This window comes from Manis pentadactyla, chromosome 1, assembly GCF_030020395.1.
Source record: "Manis pentadactyla isolate mManPen7 chromosome 1, mManPen7.hap1, whole genome shotgun sequence".
NCBI lineage: Eukaryota > Metazoa > Chordata > Mammalia > Pholidota > Manidae > Manis > Manis pentadactyla.
The window spans coordinates 103,073,669-103,092,649 of record NC_080019.1 but is presented as its reverse complement, the minus strand read 5'-3'; the positions used below and the strand labels follow the sequence as shown (position 1 = coordinate 103,092,649).

Below are 18,981 nucleotides of genomic sequence, written 5' to 3'. Positions count from 1 at the left end.
CATTAATATTTTCACAGTATGATTATAGAACTCTATTCACAAAAAAATAGACCACAAAATGCTTAGCAGAGATAAACTACTTATTTTCATTAAAATCCCCAAGCCAGTCACAAGAACAGAGCCACAGACCAATGGAACAGAATAGAGACTCCAAACATTAACCCAAAATATGGTCAACTAATATTCGATAAAGGGGCCATGGACATACAATGGGGAAATGACAGTCTCTTCAACAGATGGTGCTGGCAAAACTGGACAGCTACATGTAAGAGAATGAAACTGGATCACTGTCTAACCCCATACACAAAAGTAAACTCCAAATGGATCAAAGACTTGAATATAAGTCATGAAACCATAAAACTCTTAGAAAAAAACATAGGCAAAAATCTCTTAGACATAAACATGAGTGACCTCTTCTTGAACATATCTCCCCAGGCAAGGGAAACAAACGCAAAAATGAACAAATGGGACTATATCAAGCTGAAAAGCTTCTGTACAGCAAAGGGCACCATCAATAGAACAAAAAGGTACCCTACAGTATGGGAGAATATATTCGTAAATGACAGATCTGATAAAGGGTTGACATCCAAAATATATAAAGAGCTCACACACCTCAACAAACAAAAAGCAAATAATCCAATTAAAAAATGGGCAGAGGAGCTGAATAGACAGTTCTCTAAAGAAGAAATTCAGATCCCAACAGACACATGAAAAGATGCTCCACATCACTTGTCATCAGAGAAGTGCAAATTCAAACCACAATGAGATATCACCTCACACCAGTAAGGATGGCCATCATCCAAAAGACAAACAACAACAAATGTTGGCGAGGTTGTGGAGAAAGGGGAACCCTCCTACACTGCTGGTGGGAATGTAAATTAGTTCAACCATTGTGGAAAGCAGTATGGAGGTTCCTCAAAATGCTCAAAATAGAAATACCATTTGACCCATGAATTCCACTTCTAGAAATTTACCCCAAGAATGCAGCATTCCAGTTTGAAAAAGACAGATGCACCCCTATGTTTATCGCTGCACTATTTACAATAGCCAAGATATGGAAGCAACCTAAATGTCCATCAGTAGATGAATGGATAAAGAAGATGTGGTACATATACACAATGGAATATTACTCAGCCATAAGAAAAAAACAAATCCTACCATTCGCAGCAACATGGATGGAGCTAGTGGGTATTATGCTGAGTGAAATAAGCCAGGCGGAGAAAGACAAGTACCAAATGATTTCACTCATATGTGGAGTATAAGAACAAAAGAAAACTGAAGGAACAAAACAGTAGCAGAAGCACAGAACCCAAGAATGGACTAATAGTTACCAAAGGGAAAGGGACTGGGGAGTACGGGTGGGAAGGGAGGGATAAGGGTGGGAAAAAAAGAAAGGGGGCATTATGATTAGCATGTATAGTGTTGGGGGGGGCACGGGGAGGGCTGTGCAACACAGAGAAGACAAGTAGTAATATTACAGCATCTTACTATGTTGATGGACAGTGACTTTGAACAGGGATGTAGGGGGGACTTGGTGAAGGGGGGAGCCTAGTAAACATAATGTCCTTCATGTAATTGTAGATTTATGATATCAAAATAAAATAAAATAAAAAATCCCCAAGCCAGTGTTTAAATGAAGACACCACAACTTGAGATACATAGGTAATAAAAAATGAGAGTATTTTCGTTATTTACTTCTATTTATTTACAATGATTGCTTTGATAATAAGTGGGATTTATAAGGCACTTCACAAGGACCCTATATATGTCTTCTCCTGTGATCCTTTATCACAGCCCTGGGAAGTAAGCAGGACAGGTATCATCCTGCCTTTAAAAATGAGAACACAAGAGCTACAAGGTCAATATATATGTATCTAGAAGTCCTGCTTACTCTTATATTTAGGGAAGAAAAACAAATATATAACCATTTGCCACCATGACACTTGACTAAATCTAAGAGTATTTTATTAGAGGTAAATAAATAAGAAAAAAAAACAATAATACCTTTCATTTTTGCAGACCTTCATTTTCTTTTAATTTTTTATTAAGGTATGATTGATATACACTCTTATGAAGGTTTCACATGAAAAAAGTATGTGGTTACTACATTTACCCATATTATCAAGTCCCTACCCATACCTCAGTGCAGTCACTGTCCATCAGTGCAGCAAGTTGCCAGAGATCCACTATGTCCCTTCTCTGTGCTACACTGTTCTCCCCATGATCCCCCACACCATGTGTACTAAACATAATACCCCTCAGTCCCCTTCTCCCTCCCTCCCCACCTGCCCTCCCACACCTGTCCCCTTTAGATCTTCATATTTTTAAAGGCATTTTCTCAGTTATCTTCTTAGTTGACCCCTCTACATAGTTCTTAGCTACAATATGTTAACAACAGATTTACTTTCCTATATCTCTGTGAACTGACTTCCAAGTTCAGCACATAGTAGCTGCTGAATAATGTTCTATACCTTGTACAATAGGTACCGAAATTCCCATAAGAAGTAAGCTGGTGTCAGAACCCAAGTTGTCTGACCTCCAGTTCAGATTGGGTCCAGATTGTGAAAACTTGGAGGGCCACATTAAAAAGACTAGATTTTAATCCAGAAAAAGACAAGATAAGGTTGATGGAAGCCTCTGATCCCTGGAGGAAACTCATCAAAATGGTGCTTATATGAAGATTCACTTACTATTGGTAAGCAAAGGAGAGAGCAACTGGTGGTAGGCAACAGAAAGGGGCACATTGATAATAGAAGAAAGGGTATGTATGAGTAAGATGGTAAAGGAAGACTTGAGGCAATGTGGGAGCAGAAGAGTAAGGGAATTGTCAGATAATCCAGTTGTGTCAACCCAACTGACCAGGAGAATTGAGCTGCCACAGTAAAGTCTGGAAAAGTCAGGAAGGTCAGGAAAAGTCAATAAGTCTAGAAAAGTCATCACAACCATATGGCATTTAGATATGCTACAAAACTCAACTGAGTTTTTTGAAGATTTCATTTTACGCTGGTTGCCTCTTAAATGGGTGAACTGGATGATAATATAAAAATGTGGGGAGAAAACATTAGTTATTCCATATATGTACATTTTTCACTTAAAAAATCAAGAATTTGGACATCAGCAGGAATGGCACAGTAAGGATCTCCAAAAATCCACCCCTACGTGAAAGCAACAAAAGCCCTGACAAAACTTGTCAAAATCAATCTTTTCAGAACTCTGGAAATTAACCATATGTTTGTAACAGTTTGAGGAATATTTATTCAAGAAAGACAACATAATCTTGTAAAAGCAGAAAGCTTTGTGGTGGATTAATTTGCCATATATCCATCCCCCTCTCCTCAGTCCAAAGTAACTTTGAAAATCAACACCTCATCACTGTGAAAATCAACACCCTAACACTGGAGGGTGCTGAATGGGTTTGAAGCTCCTGTCCCCTGATAATTCTCAAAGAATTGTTGTAATTTGACCTGCCTGACAATTTAAAAGATTTTTAAAACAGCTAGTTTAACTATGTTCAAAGAACTAAAGGAAACAATACCTAAAGAACTAAAGATAAGTAAAAAACTCTCTCTCTCCAAATAGAGAATATATAAAAAAGAATGTTTTTCATTTAAAAGTTTCTATTGAAGTTCTTTTTTTACAAAAAAAGGAACCAAATATAAATAGTGGAGCTAAAAAATGTAATAACTGAAATGAAGTGTACATTAGAGAGGCTTAGTAGCATATTGGATCAGGCAGAAGACTCAGCAAACTTGAAGAAAGGTCAACTGAGATTATTCAGTCTGAGGAACAGAAATAAAAAAGAAAAGAAAAGAAGAAAAATAAACAGAGCCTCAAGACCTGTGAAACACCATGAAGTATACCAACATATACATAGTGGGATTCCCAAAAGGGGAGGAGAGAGATAAAATATTTAAAGAAATAACAACTGAAAACTTCCCAAATTTGTTGAAAAATATGGATCTACACACACAAGGAGTTGAATGAATCCAAGTAGGATAAACTTAAAAAGATCAACACCAAAGCACATCATAATCAAACTATCAAAAGACAAAGACAAAAAGAGAATACTGAAAGCCTCAAGAGAGAAGCAAATCAAGTACAAAGGATCCTCAATAAGATTAACAGCCAATTTCTTATCAGAAACAATGGAGTTCAGAATGCAGTGTGATGACATACTCAAAATACTGAAAGAAAAGATTGTCAGTCAAGAATTTTGTATCCTGAAAAACTATCTTTCAAAAATGGAGAAACTAAGGCATTCCCAGATAAGCAAGAGTGAGAGAATTTATCATTACCAGACCTGCCCTACAAGAAATGCTAATGGGAGTCCTTCAGGCAGAGATGAAAGGGCACTGGACAGTAACTTGAGTCTTCGTGAAGAAAGAAAAAGCATCAATAATGGTAACTACATAGGTAAATTGAAAAGACAACATAGATACATTTTGTTTCTAACTCTTTTTTCTTCAATCTAAATTAAAAGACAGTGCATAAAACAATAACAAATTTGTGAGTATATAATTTTTAAAGATCTAATTTGTATGGTGATAATAGCATAGAGAAGGGGAAGGAAATGGAGCTATGTAAGAGAAAACTTCAGTATATTATTGAAATACAGTTGGTATTAATCTAAACTAGGTTGTTATAAATTAAGATATTATAATCCCCAGGAAGCCACTAAGAAAATAACTTTTAAAAATATAGTAAAAGAAAGAAGGAAATTAAAATTATATACTAGAAAATATCTATTTAACAAAAAAGAAAGCAGATATGGAGAAACTGAAGAATAAAAGAGATGGAAAACAAATAGCAAAATGGTAGTAGTAAGTCCTTCCTGATCATAAGCTATAGATTACATTAGCTATAAATGGATCAAACTCTACAGTTAGATGCAGAGGTTGGCATAATGGATATTTTTAATGATCCAACTGTATGCTGTCTACAAGAGACTCTAGGTTTAAGACACAAGTAGGTGGAAAATACAAAGAGGGGAAAAGTATATTCTACACAAAAAGTAACAACAAAAAAATAGCTAGAGTAGCTATATCAATATTAGACAAAATATACCTTAAGACAAAAATTTTAATGAGGTATTATGTAATAATAAAAAGATCAATCCATCAGAAAGATATAAAAATTATAAACATGTTTATACTGAACAACAGAGTCCAAAGTACACAAAGCAAAAATGGACAGAATTGAAGAGAGAAATAGACAATTCAAAAATGATAGTTGGAGTCCTCAATTCACCATGTTCAATAATGTATACACAGGTGGACAAAGGATTAGCATTGAAACTAAAGACTTAAGGCTATAAACCAAATAGACTTACAAGACATCAATGGATGACTGCACCTAATAGTAGGAGGATACACATTATCAAGTACACATGGAACATTCTCCAGGATACACCATAGAGTAGGTCATAAGCACATCTCAGTAAATGTAAAAGGATTGAAATCATATTAAGTATGCTCTTTGACCACAATGGAATGAAGTTATAGATCAATAACAAAAAGAAATTTTAAAAATTCACAAAGCAATTTAAATTAAAGAACATACTCCTAAATAACCAAAGAATCAAAGAAGATATTGCAAGGGATATTAGATATTAGATATTTAATATCTGATATTAAAATATTAGAAAATATTTTGAGATGAAAATGAAAACAATATATCAAAACTTTTGAAACACATCTAAAGCAATGCTTAGAGGGAAGTTCATAACTATAAATACCTATATCAAAATACAAAACGTATCTCAATTCAATAATCAAGCCCTACACCTTAAGAAACTAGAAAAAGAAGAGTAAATGAAGCTCAAAGGAAACAGAATGAAGAAAATAATAGAGATTGGAGGGGAAATAAATGAGAGAATAGAAAAGCAGAAAAGAAAATAATGAAACCAAAAGTTGGTTCTTTGGAAAGATTGACAAAATTGACAAACTTGACAAAATTGACAACACAGAGAAAACTCAAATTACCAAAAAAAGAATTTAAAAGACAGTTATATGCCAACAAATTAGTTAAATTAGATAAAATGGACAAATTCTTAGAAAAACATACACTACCAAATCTAAGAAGAAACTGAAGCTCTGAATAGATTTATAACAAGGAAAGAAATTGATTAATAATCAGTATTCTTCCTATGAAGAGAAGCCCAGACTCAGATCACTTTGTTGATGAATTCTACCATCCACAAAAGAATTACAAGAATTACACCAATTCTTCACAAATTCTTTCTTAAAAAATACAGGACTAGGGAATATTTCCCCACTTATTCTATAATACAGTATTACCCTGATGCCAAAACCAAAGTCATCATAAGAAAAGAAAGTTATAGACCAATATCTTTTATGAATATAGACACAAAATTCCTCCATGAAATACTTCTAAATTGAATCCAACAATAAAACACCACAACCAAAGGGATTTATTCTGGTAATGCATGGGTATTTTAACATCTGAAAGTCAACATAATACACCATGTTAATACAGTAAAGAACAAAGGCTACATAATCATCAAATGATACAGAAAATGAATTTGACAAAATCCAAAGCCCTTTCATGATAAAACAATCAACAAACTAGGGCTAGAAGGGAATTTCCTCAATCTCATAAAAGGCAATTACAAATACCCACAGCTAACATCATACATAATGGTAAAAGGCTGAAAGCATTCTGTCTACAGTCAGTAACAAGGTGAGGATGTCCATTTTTGTCAGCAATGTACTGTAGGTTTTAACCAGGACAATTAGGCAAGAAAAATTAATATAGGATAGAAAAGAGGGGAGTAAAACTATGTCTTTTACAGGAGACATGATCTTGTATATAGGAAATCCTAAGATATTCACATACATACACACACATACACACACACACACACACACACACACTAATGGAGCTAATAAATGAGTCCAGTGATGTTGCAGGATTCAAGGTCAATATACAAAAATAAATTGTATTTCTATACACCAGCAATAAATAAGCTGAAAATCAAATTAATAAAATTCCATTTATACTAGTGTCAAAAAGAAAATATTTCAGAATCAATTAACTTCACAGAAGTAATATTGGTTTTATACAATAAAAATTATAAAATACCATTGAAATAAATTAAAGATCAAAATAAATAGAAAGGTATCCCATATTCATGGATTGGAAGACTTAATGTTATTATGACGGCAATACTCCCTAAATTGATCTCTATATTCAACACAATCCCTATGAAAATCCCAACTGCCTTCTGTAGAAATTGACAAGCTGATCCTAAAATTCATGTAGAATTGCAGGTATTTAAAAATAGCCAGAACAATCTTGTAACAGAAGAACAAACTGGAGGATTCGCCCTCCCACTTTTAAAACTTACTACAAACCAACAGCAATAAAGATAGGGTGGTACTGATATAAAAGGTTAGACATACAGGTCAAAGAAATACTACTGAGAACCCAGAAATAAACTCTTTTGATTATGGTAGAATTGAATTTCAGCAAGGGTTCCAAGACAGTTCAATGAAGAGAGAATAATCTTTGCAACAAATGGTGATGGAACAACTGGATATCCCCATGTGAAAGAATGAAATTGAACCTTTACCTCATACCATGTTCAAAAATAAGTCAAAATAATAGATCAAAGACCTAAATGTAAGAGCCAAAACTATAAAACTCTTAGAAGAAAACATAGTCATAAACCATTATGACCTTGGATTAAGCAATGGTTTATTGGATTTTACACCCAAAACAAAAACATAAAATAGATAATTGGATTTTATCAAATATAAAAGCTTCTGTGTTCCAATGGACCCTATCAGGGAAGTAGGGGGGAAGTGACAGAATGGGGAAAATGTTTGCAAATCATATATCTGATAAGGGATTAACATACTGAATATATGAAGAACATTTACAAGTCAACAATAAAAAGAATAATCTAATTTAAAAATGAGATAATTATCTAAACAGACTTTCTCCAAAAAAGATATACAAATGGCCAATAAGCACATGGAAAGATGCTCAACATCATTACTAATTAGAGAAATTCAAATAAAAATAACATGTGCAACTCATATCCACTAAGATGTCTATAATTTAAAAAATAAAAAAGTATTCATGAGGATATGGAGATACTGGAGCACTCATATATTGCTGTTAGGAATTCAAAGTGGTGTAGGCTTTTTGGAAAACAGTTTGGTAGTTCCTCAATATTTAAACATACAGTTACCATATAACCCAGCAATTCTGCTCTGTAGTATATAGCCAAGAGAATCAAATATATATGGCCAGACAAAAACTTGCATATGAATGTTTATAGCAGCATTATTCGTAATTGCCAAAAAAGTAGAACAGCCCAAATATCCATTAACTGATAAATGTAGAAACAAAATGTGTGTATCCACACAATGGAATGGTATAAAAAGGATGCTGGTAGATGGTACATGGTACTGATGCATGCTACAATATAGATGAACTTTGAAAATATTATGCCAAGGGAAAAAAAGGCAGACATATATATAGGAAAGTAAATTTGTCATTGCCAGGATCTGGCGCAAGAGCGGAATGGGGAATGACTGCTAATGGTATGGTGTTTCTTTGTGGAGTAATAAAAGTGTCTTAAAATTAGGTGTTGGTAAAAATTGTAGAACCTTTATGTATATAATTTTTTATATAACACTGAATTGTACACTTCAATGAAGTGAGTTTTATGGTATATGGATTTTTAAATGATTTGGAAACTTTAAAAATAATGAATTAAGCTTTTAGTACATGTATATAATTTTAAATATATGTATATTTATATAAAAAATAGATATATATTGGCGTTGAGTGTTCAGCAATTTTTCACTAGTGGTCTGCTCAGTCTAAAAAATTTTAGAAACAACTTTAGACATTAGGCATGTACATCACCAATAATAAATATGTTCAAAAATTGTATATAATTGTATCCAGGACAGAGATTACAAGTGAATTATCCCTATCTCTATTTTCTAATGGCTTAAAATGAAGATGAGAGTGAATGAATAAATCTCTAAAAGGTATTGATAAAACAAAATCAGCAAAGCCATTCAGTGCTGATAGTGGCTAGTAAGAATGCAAGGTGAGTTTATAAGAGAATAAAAAGTCAGAACAAGCCTATTTAGTTTCTCAACCATAAGTATGTTGTGAGCTTATTATAGAACATTTCCTTTGGCTCTGGACCCTTTTCTTGTCTTTGCCTATTCAAGGGAAAAAAATGGATTTTAACACAAGAAGTAATTTCAATGTTAAGCCCTCTTATGAAAAGATTTCCAAGTACCCTGGAAAGAAGCAAAATCAGGCATCTCAGTGGGGAAAATGTTCATATATTATACATGGAAGGACAGATTAATTACATAATGCCCCTTTTGAGGTACAATGTTATATTGTTGGTTTTGTTTTTTAAATATGTAGTGGGTTTTAAATACATGAACTAGCTAATCTTTAATTGGATGGAAAACTGTAGTTCTCTACTGTTTCAATTCTTTAGAAATAACAAAACTGCTACTATGAATATGTTAAAATTCTTGAAAAGAAAGCCAGTAGCTATTAGTGTATAATTATCTGATATTCCAATCTTCAGGGATTTAGTGTTCAAATTTAAAGCATTTCTTTAGTACATTTTGGGAATTATGGCATTTTAGCAGTTCATTTGGTATAATTTAATACAAAGTCTAGAGGTATTCAGTCAGAATTAGAAATGTACATATGCGAAATATGTAGAAGTTTTTAAGTAACAAAAACCTGTAACAACTTCTGAAGCCCTCTCACAAAATTTCCTTATGAATACAAGAGTCTATTGTATTGAATTTCTCATCTTTGTAGGTAAATATGCAGCAATGTTCATAACAGATCTGTCCTATGTAAACCTCTATGACAGATTCTCAAATACCTCCATGACATATAATTTGGAAACCTCCCTGAAACTTTTCCAGCTATTGCTTCATATTAATGCTTGTACATCCTCCTGACCTCATATTTTCTTCAAAAGGCACTTGTTTTCTCAGTGATCCTCATACCACAACATGGTCAACTTTGTATCAGTTACTTGTTGAGCCAGTTTTCTTCACATAATAAAGTGCTGGCCGAAATAGTTTGTCAGTTTGCTTTCTCCTTTCACCTGGAGGCATGGTGGATTCATGCACATCATAAATAGGCATGCCCACTGCATCAACAGGCCATACTTTAACTCATCCAAAATGTTCTAGCTAGGAATCCTTCTTTCTTTTGGGTCCTTATTGACATGAACTCTTAGTGTTCTCAAGGGCATTTTTCACAAATAAATGATATTTTTATCACGTCATAAGAAGTGATAGACAGAGGATGAATATTGGCAAGGATGAATGGGAAGCAGGTATGGACTATGGACTTTGAGGCTGTCTAGTCAATTTATAAATTGCTGATATTCTCCAGCCTTGCTATGGAAAGGCACGAATCTGTGCCCTAGAAAATTACAAATCATGGCATGTCTTAAAATTTTAGGCTGCTAACAAATAGTATCACTAAGCTTTAACAAAACTATTTTTAAATAATGTCAGACTCACTAGAAGAGTTTCCAGAACTGCCATATTACCCTTCATCCTGATTTCCTAAATGTTAACATTTTACCTCCATTGCTGTATCATTCTCTCTTAGTAGATAGAAATATAGATGAGTAGGTGGGTTTTCCCCCAAAACCATTTGGGAATAAGGTGCAGCCATGATGCCCATTTACACCTAAAAATAAATGTGTGTTTCTTAAAAAAAAAAAGGACTTTTTTTAAAGCAACTGTAGTTCAATTATCTAAATTAATGAAATTAACATTGATCTAATACTATTATCTTGTTTGTAGACCTTACTGAAATGCCAGTTGTCTTACTAATGTCCTTTATAGCAAAGGGAGGGGGAAGCTTTTCCTGGCCCAGGATTCAATCAGCGATGTACGTTGCATTTAGTTGTTATGCATCTTTATTTCCTTTAATCTAAAATAATTCCTCAATCTTTTTTTTTTTTTTTGAAGGTGGGGGTACTTTCATGAACTTGATATTATTGGAGAGTAGTTATTTTGTAATAACCCTCAGTTTGGGTATATCCTTTGTTTTCTTATGACTAGATTAAGGTTAGGCATTTTCAGCAGGAATATCACAGAAGTGATTTGTTCTTCGTGTACGTGTCAGCAGGAACACGATGTTGATTTGCGCCATTGCTGGCTGTATTAACTTTGATCACTCAGTGGAAAAGTGGTATCTTCCAGAGCTCCACTATAAAAATTACTGTTTTTCCCTTTGTAATTAATAAATAGTTTGTGGGAAAACACTGCTTCTCATGGAACATTCACCCACTGGTTTTAGCATGCATTAATGATTCTTCCCTGAATCAGTTATCACTAATACGATTCAATTATTATTACTAGGATAGTTAGCAAATACTGTTTTCTAATTCCATCATTTCTTCTATATTTATTACTTTCTTCTAAATATCTTAGTTGGAATTCTACTGTAAGGGAAGTTTTCCTTTCTTTCCCATCTATATATTTATACGTGTATTTATTTCAGTATGGACTTACAGATACTTATTTATTCTATGGGTTGTAATTTTGATGTTCAGCTTGCACATATTTGCACCAGAGGCCTTTTAAGCTGCTTCCTATGTGTTTTTGCCATGTCCTCATCAACCTTTTTTCTTAATGGCACAAGAGTTCCAGAGTCATCTTGCACATGGCCAGAACTAGCTCTAGAACCAGCCATTTCTCCAAGGAACCTAGGTTCTTTTAGTGGAAAATGGCATTTAGGAACCAAAATCTGGGTGCTAAATATGATCATAACTACTGGAATATCACTGCTTTAGACCTTTCATATACACATTATGTCTGTCTGTCTATCATTTGACACCTCATCCATCCGTCTGTCCACCTGTCTCCATACTCATAGCTCCAATTCCAGTCTCACGGCACAGGATTTCTTCCAGTCATCTCTTTTTCTATTTTTATAACTCCTTTCTGTCACAGTGACAAACCTGGCTCCTTTTATCAACAACACATGATTTATTTCCTCAATCCTAGAATGTACAGAAATAGTTTCAGAATTGCTAGCCCATATCACCATGAAAAATAAATCTACTCACTAGAATTTAACGTTTACAGTTCCTTTTGTCATTAACGTAAGGGCATATACTCAGTGTTCAAAATTTATTTGGATTATATTATTAATTTGAAATACAGTTAGGTTTATTTGCTTAAGTTTTGTATTCTATTGTAGAGATTTTTTTCTGTATTTTTCTTGATTTTGTTTTAGTGTCTGCAATATGCTTCCAGTAGTCACAGTCATTAAAAAGGCATTCTTATGTAAGTGTTACTCCCCTGTACTTTCTTCAGGTTCTTCCCTAACCATTACCCCCACCTTATTCTCACACACCCCCTGTTGATAATCAATTTTGTCAGTTTCTAGATTATTCTTGCTGTATTTCTTTCTGTACAAATGAGTGGATACATATACATTTTTTCTTCTTTTTCCTAATCTCTTCCATAAGAATAGCATACCACATGTCTTCTTGTGCATTTTTCTGTCTTTCTTTAACAGTATATTCTGAAAATGACTCCCTGTCAGTTCGCAGAGATCTTCATTCCTTTTTATTTCCAAATAGATTCTGTGGATCAGTTTGCCATAGTGAATTCGGTCATTCTCCTCTGTATGGGCATTTTGTTTTTAATATTTTTTCATTTTTAATGAAATGGGCAATTTGTTTTTAATATTTTTCAATTACAATTATGCAATGAATAGCCTTGTACATATATGTTATTTAGTGGAGGTGTATATTTAGGGTAAATTTCTGGAGTGAGATGGCTGAATCAAAAGTAAACACATAGGTAGTTTTGTTAGATATTGTCAAATTCACCTCCAAAAAGTCTGTACCAGTTTGCATTCTTACCCCGTGTATGAGAGAGCCTGCTGCAAACCCAGTCTTACCAACAGAATGTGTTATACTACTTTGTTGGCTATTTTTTTTACCAATCTCATAACAGAAATGGTTTCTCAGTGTCATTTTAATTGCATTTTTATTATTATGAGTGAGGATGAATATTTTTCAAATATATCTTTTTTTGTGTGTGAATTGTCTGTTCATGTCTTTTGCCTATTCTTCTAATAAGATTTTGTTCTTTTTATCCCTTCAGTGATTAAGAGTTCTTTATAGGTTAGGATTCTCAGCTCTTTATCTGTGATACATATGTAGCAAGTATTCTCTCCCACTTCATCATTTGTTTTTTTGCTTTTGCTTGTGGTGTTTTGTAACATGCAAATGTGGTTTTTTTAAAACCTGACCAAAGTTACCTCTTATTTCCTCTAGATAGTTACAACTCAAGTTGTATAGGAATTCACCCTCTTTTCTTTTAACACTTGCATGGTTTTATATGCTTACATTTCTATCTCTGATCCATTTGCAGTTTATTCTTGTGATTGGTGTGAGGTGTGTATATAATTTTTATCTTTTTCAAATAGCTAAGCAATTATACTAGCATCTTTTATTTAAAGGATCTAGTCCTTTATGTAAAAGTTCTTTTGTTAGTCATTTGTGGTGCTGCCTTTATCATATGCATTATTTCCGTACACAGTTTGCTTTATTTCTGGTCTGTTTCCATTCTCTGGTTAAGCTGTCTATTCATGTGTCAGTTCTGCATTGTTTTGAGTTACACAGACTTTATAGTAGGTGTTAATATCAAATAAAGCCAATGCCCCCTCATAGCTTTCCTTTTCCAGGTTTTTTCATATTCTTTCTTATGCATTTATTTTTCCATATAAACTGTAATATCAGGTTTTCTAGCTCCATAAAAACTTGGTATTTCTACAAAGTTTACATTAAATTTATAAATTAACATTCAGAGAGTTGGCATCTTTTTAATGTTTATTGTTCTCCCCTTGAAAAAGGGGTATCTTTTCATTTATTCAAGTCTACTCTTGGGTTTTTGGATACTGTTTTAAATTTTCTTCACTAAGATTTTGCACTTATTATTGGTAAGTTTATCTTTAAGAGTTTTATCTTCTTTTTGCCATTGTGAAGTTTATGTCTGTTTTCTTGTGTGTATGAACTATTGTTAATTTGTGTCCTATTATCACACTTAATTTGTTATACTGTTTGAGATAGTTTTATCAGTAATTCCCCAAGCATAGTATCACATTATCTTCCAATGGAGTTGGTGTACCTTGTGTGATTTTTCTTGTCTAAATGCATTGGCTCATGCATCCAAGACAATGTTAAATAGTATTGAAGATATTATATACACACATATACATATATTATACATATATATTATACATGTATTGCATATTTTTAAGCATGTTAAGAAAGTATTCATTGTTTCCTGTTTTCTTCATTGTTTTTATCAGGAATGGGTGCTGAATTGTGTCAAAAGCATTTCAATACCTATTGAGATGATCATGTGATTTTTTTCTCCCTAGATCAATCAATATCATGTTTTATATTAATAGATTTCCTCATATTGAGCAGACTTGCACCCCTGGAATGTATCTCACTTGGTCATGATGTATTATTCTCTAAATGAATATACTAATATTAAATATATAAATACCAAGGCTCTATGGCAGTGTTGTTCAAAGAATGATATCCCCCTAAGGCATTTATTGAATTATTGATTTCTATTGAATCAGAACTTCTGGGGAAGGTTTCCAGATTCTGCTTCTAACAAGTCCTCATAAAGGTGCTCCTTATGCACACTGAGAACCACTAGTCTACTATATAGTTCAGTGTGGATTTTTTATGGGAAGTTACGTTATTTATTTACATTAGCAAAATGTATTTATGTTAGCAAAGAATTTGTTCCATGATTCCTTTAAAAAGCTGCTCTATGTCTTACAATTTTAGGTCATAAGCCAGCTGCAGTAAAGTAGATAATAGAGAGAAACCAAAAGCTAAAATATTCGCTGCCACCTGAATATTTATCCATTAATCCATTAACTCATTTATTCAACTTTTTTAGCACTGCAAGGATGGAGAATATGAAGATGTATAAGAACTCCACAACAATAGAAATGAAAGATCAAATAAATATTTGTAAAGTAATATATTAGGCATTATATTAGAAATATTTTCCAGGAATTTTATGGGTTTGAAGGACTTAAAGAAAAAATTCTCCTTTCTTCTAGATAAGAGAAAACTTTAAAGCAGAGGTAGTGCCTTAGATGAAGCATCTTTCCAATATAACATTAACAAATGGGAAAGAAAGTGATTTATAAAAATCTCTTTACCTGAAACTGTTTAGAAATGCATCTTTTACACATGATGTACTAGTATACCAACCCGTCACCTCTTGGCAAACACAGCTGCAAGATCACTCATACATATAGGGGAAGGGCTATCTATAAATGGAGGAATCTGTATGAATTTCTTTCCAAGATACCCACATTTAACAATAACATTGGTGAAATAGAAAACATCAGTAATACATTGAAACTCCAGTAAAAGAACATGAACTACTGGTTCTATTAGTATGCTTCAGGCTCTTTTAAAGAAAGAAAAAAGGTTTATATTCTCTATTAGGATTTGTAATGGTTTAGTTCCATTCCATTTATTCTTAGTATCAGACCTACTTATCCAGGACAACTACCATGTGGGAGAAGGACCATAAAATCTTGTGACTAACATTCATGCCAGCGTAGTAATTATGGGTTGGCTTGGTATGGAATGCATTTCTTCTTATCTCACGAATGGCCTTACATCATGAGAGGGTAGCATTTTAAAGTACAAATTTGGTACCTTGATCTGAAAAAAATCTCTGAAGTTCAAATATAGTCAGGATTCTTTTATTTCCTAATTTTGATTATTTAGAAGGAGGAGTGTTTTTAATTGCCTGCATTTTCATTTACCCACTCTGTGCAATTTAGCAGCTGCTTTGCACTGAATATGCTACAAACTATGTATATATCAGGTAATTTGGACGGATCTTGCATCTGAATTAAACCAAAATGGTTGTCAACCAGGAGAGATGCAAATATCACACTGAAAGGTGGCTTATCTACTCTGGCTCTGCTTTGTCACTCTTTAATAGTTACTACCAAATCATTAAAATAAAATGTTCATATTTGAATATATTTTTGGATTGCCTTGGCATAAGGAATTCATAGCAAGTACATCAGTATGATTTTTTTTAATGTATATCCATCCATTTTAATAGTATAAAACTCTTTACATAGCAAAACTACATCCTGGGTGAATTCTGAAGTTACACACACACACACACACACACACACACACACACACACACATTATACAATCTATTCTTAACCTGTTTAAGTAGTATATTTGTTTTGAAAGATAGTAAAATATAATGTGCTTTTATTGAGGTTGGTCATACTAATTTTAGAAATTTCTTTTTTAATTTATAGTTGGAAATCAGTGGATAAATTACATATCATTCTGTGGTCTTAGAACACATGCAGAGCTTGAAGGAAACCTAGTCACTGAACTTATCTATGTGCACAGCAAGCTGCTAATTGCTGATGACAACACTGTTATTATTGGTAAGTACATAGTCTATAATTGTGTTCCTTGCTAGCTGATTACCTCAAGCAAAAAATCTTTCTCTTCCTCCTGAGCTTCCTTTGCAGATGAGGACAGTAACACATATCTAAAACATTTCTGAAGCCATCTTTTTCACTTACATCCTTTCTAATCCCTGTTTTTATCTATGAAGAAACAGAGGCACAGAACAATTAAATGGCCATTGTACAAATTACAGTATCCAGGGGCTGTGGTTTAACCCAGCGGTGCAATTGGCCTGCTCTCATTAATTCTTTACTATTCCCTGTTTTTATTTTGAATCCAAGTACCTAGATTTGGGGAATTGGAGGGAAAGGAATGGGAAAATGTGTCACAAATAAGTACCTGGTGGTAATTTGCATGTGCTTGCACCATATCCACCCAACATTCCCATGGATCTGAAGTTATGCAAGAATCAAAATCGGAAGTTTGTTAAAATATTGCTGCCTCCATGCTTGCTATTTTTTCCCTAGAGTCTATTTTGGATGTTATTCACTGGGGTGCAGAACAGACTGGCTTTGTTGGTGTGTACTTTGGGGGCAGGTGTTGGAAATTGTGTAGTAATGATATGATGTAGTCCTAGACTAAGGGTCTGCAGTGTTTTCTGGTCAAGGACACACAGTAGATTTCTCTGAAGTCCTCTCCCACCAACAGATTCATGAGAGAGTTACAGGTTGCACATTCTACCCAGATTAGATCAACTTGACCAGAGGGGTGGATGTTCAGCTTCACTCTTTTATACATATGGAAAGCTTCTTCTCCATTGCTGAATTGTTTTGCCTTCTAATATTATGTTACATGAACATTGAAAGGCCAGGATGAGAAACAGAGTAGTATTAATAACCACCTAGATAAGTGAGTTGACAAAGGTGCGGGATGGTACTTAGAGACATGCTGTGTCCGCCTATTGGTAATTCCACTCATCTGTTTTAAGGAAAATGTAGTTTCTCAGCTATAATAAGATACTTCAGATTCTTTAAGAAACTGAATGTTGTAGAGTGTCTTGAAAATTTTTGGCAGTAAATATGTCTTCTCCATCTCCATCCTCCACTGAGAAAAGGAAACAAACCCATTATCTAGGAGTAAAGAGATTGTCTTATCTGGAACATGATTTGAAAAGAAAGAAAAAGTAGCTCTGAAGCCAGAAAATGTACACACACACATTTTGTTAGTATTTATAAAGGGCATTTAAGAAAAATATCTTGTGTCTTTTATCTCTTGCTCTATAGCAATCAGAGCTCCTTACAAATTTATTTACTCTCTTCCCTCCCCCAATGAACAAGGTTTCTCTTATTTCCTCAAACTACTCTGGGCTTGCTCTTCAGAAGCCAATCTCATAATATTTTTATACTAAATCGGCAATGACAGTAGAAAAGAAAAAATGTTGATGTTTGCTGAAATAGGAAAACAAATAAAGCCAAATAAAATGTAGTTAATCTCTTCAGCAAGATTTGAGAACTCTTGAAGCAAAAATTGACAAGTGTAAATATTTTCCTTTTAAAAGGTCACTTTGACTTTCAGCCTACTTTATATAAGCATAATTGCCAAGTAGTTTTCAGTAACTGAGCTAACAGTCAAATAAGTTTGAGTTTTTTAATTGACTTATTTTCAAGAACAGTCTCTGAACCCTCAAAGGCTACAATTTATTTAGGCTAGCAATAATTGATCAATTTTGCACATAATTCTTATCCACTTTTTGAAACTGAAGATGTGGCACTGTAGTATGAGGAGATCTTGTTATTCTTTAGGGACTGTATTCCTTTTTCTCCTTCCCCAAGGATGGAATAGATTTCCCCCTTGGAAAAATCCAAAAATACTTTGGTTCTTTTTATCTCAACAAAAACTCTAAGAGAAGTAGATTTATTGTTGCTGCTCTCAAACATCAGCCCCATAAATTCATAACACAGAGAACAAAGTTAAAATTCTCAGAGAGGAGTTTGAGAAGTTAGGTTGAGAATATTTTACAGGTGTTAAGCAAGTATTTAAAAGCTCAAAAGAGGTTAAAGTAATCTGTGGTTAAATTTTCTAACATTGCAAACTTATATCAGAATTATTGAATAATTGACATAAGAAAATGACTACTGTTTATCCCTGTTTTTAATGCACAAAGACATACTTTTTTTCTCACATTGAAAATCTCTTTTGTGTATAGCTTTAATTATCTCAAATAAAACAAGGCTATCCTTAAGTACAATTGAAGTCTATACTTTTGACTAAGTGAAACAATTTTTTTTTCCTATGTCCACTAATCCATTGTAAAGCACAATAGGGAGATACTAAAGTGTGAATCCAACAGTGCCAACCAAGGTTCATGTTTCCACCTAGCAACAGATAGATGAGGATGGATATTGCTGAACTGGAGCAAGAAGATCCAGAGGCAATCAGTGAGGGTGGGTGTTGGGCAACTGTGTAGAGGAAATGAATATCAGTGCTTAAAGGGCAGG

General features: G+C 33.6%; 1 protein-coding gene across 4 annotated transcripts in view; it reads left to right on the top strand.

Moving 5' to 3' along the window:
• PLD1 (phospholipase D1) overlaps positions 1 to 18,981 on the top strand; it is a 220,028-nt gene that overhangs the window by 171,310 nt on the left and 29,737 nt on the right. For all 4 annotated transcript variants that reach the window (XM_036930885.2, XM_036930886.2, XM_036930887.2 and 1 more), the window contains one exon: positions 16,384 to 16,518. In XM_036930885.2, coding sequence (XP_036786780.2) covers positions 16,384 to 16,518 — 135 coding nt within the window. The remainder of the gene's footprint in view (positions 1 to 16,383; positions 16,519 to 18,981) is intronic.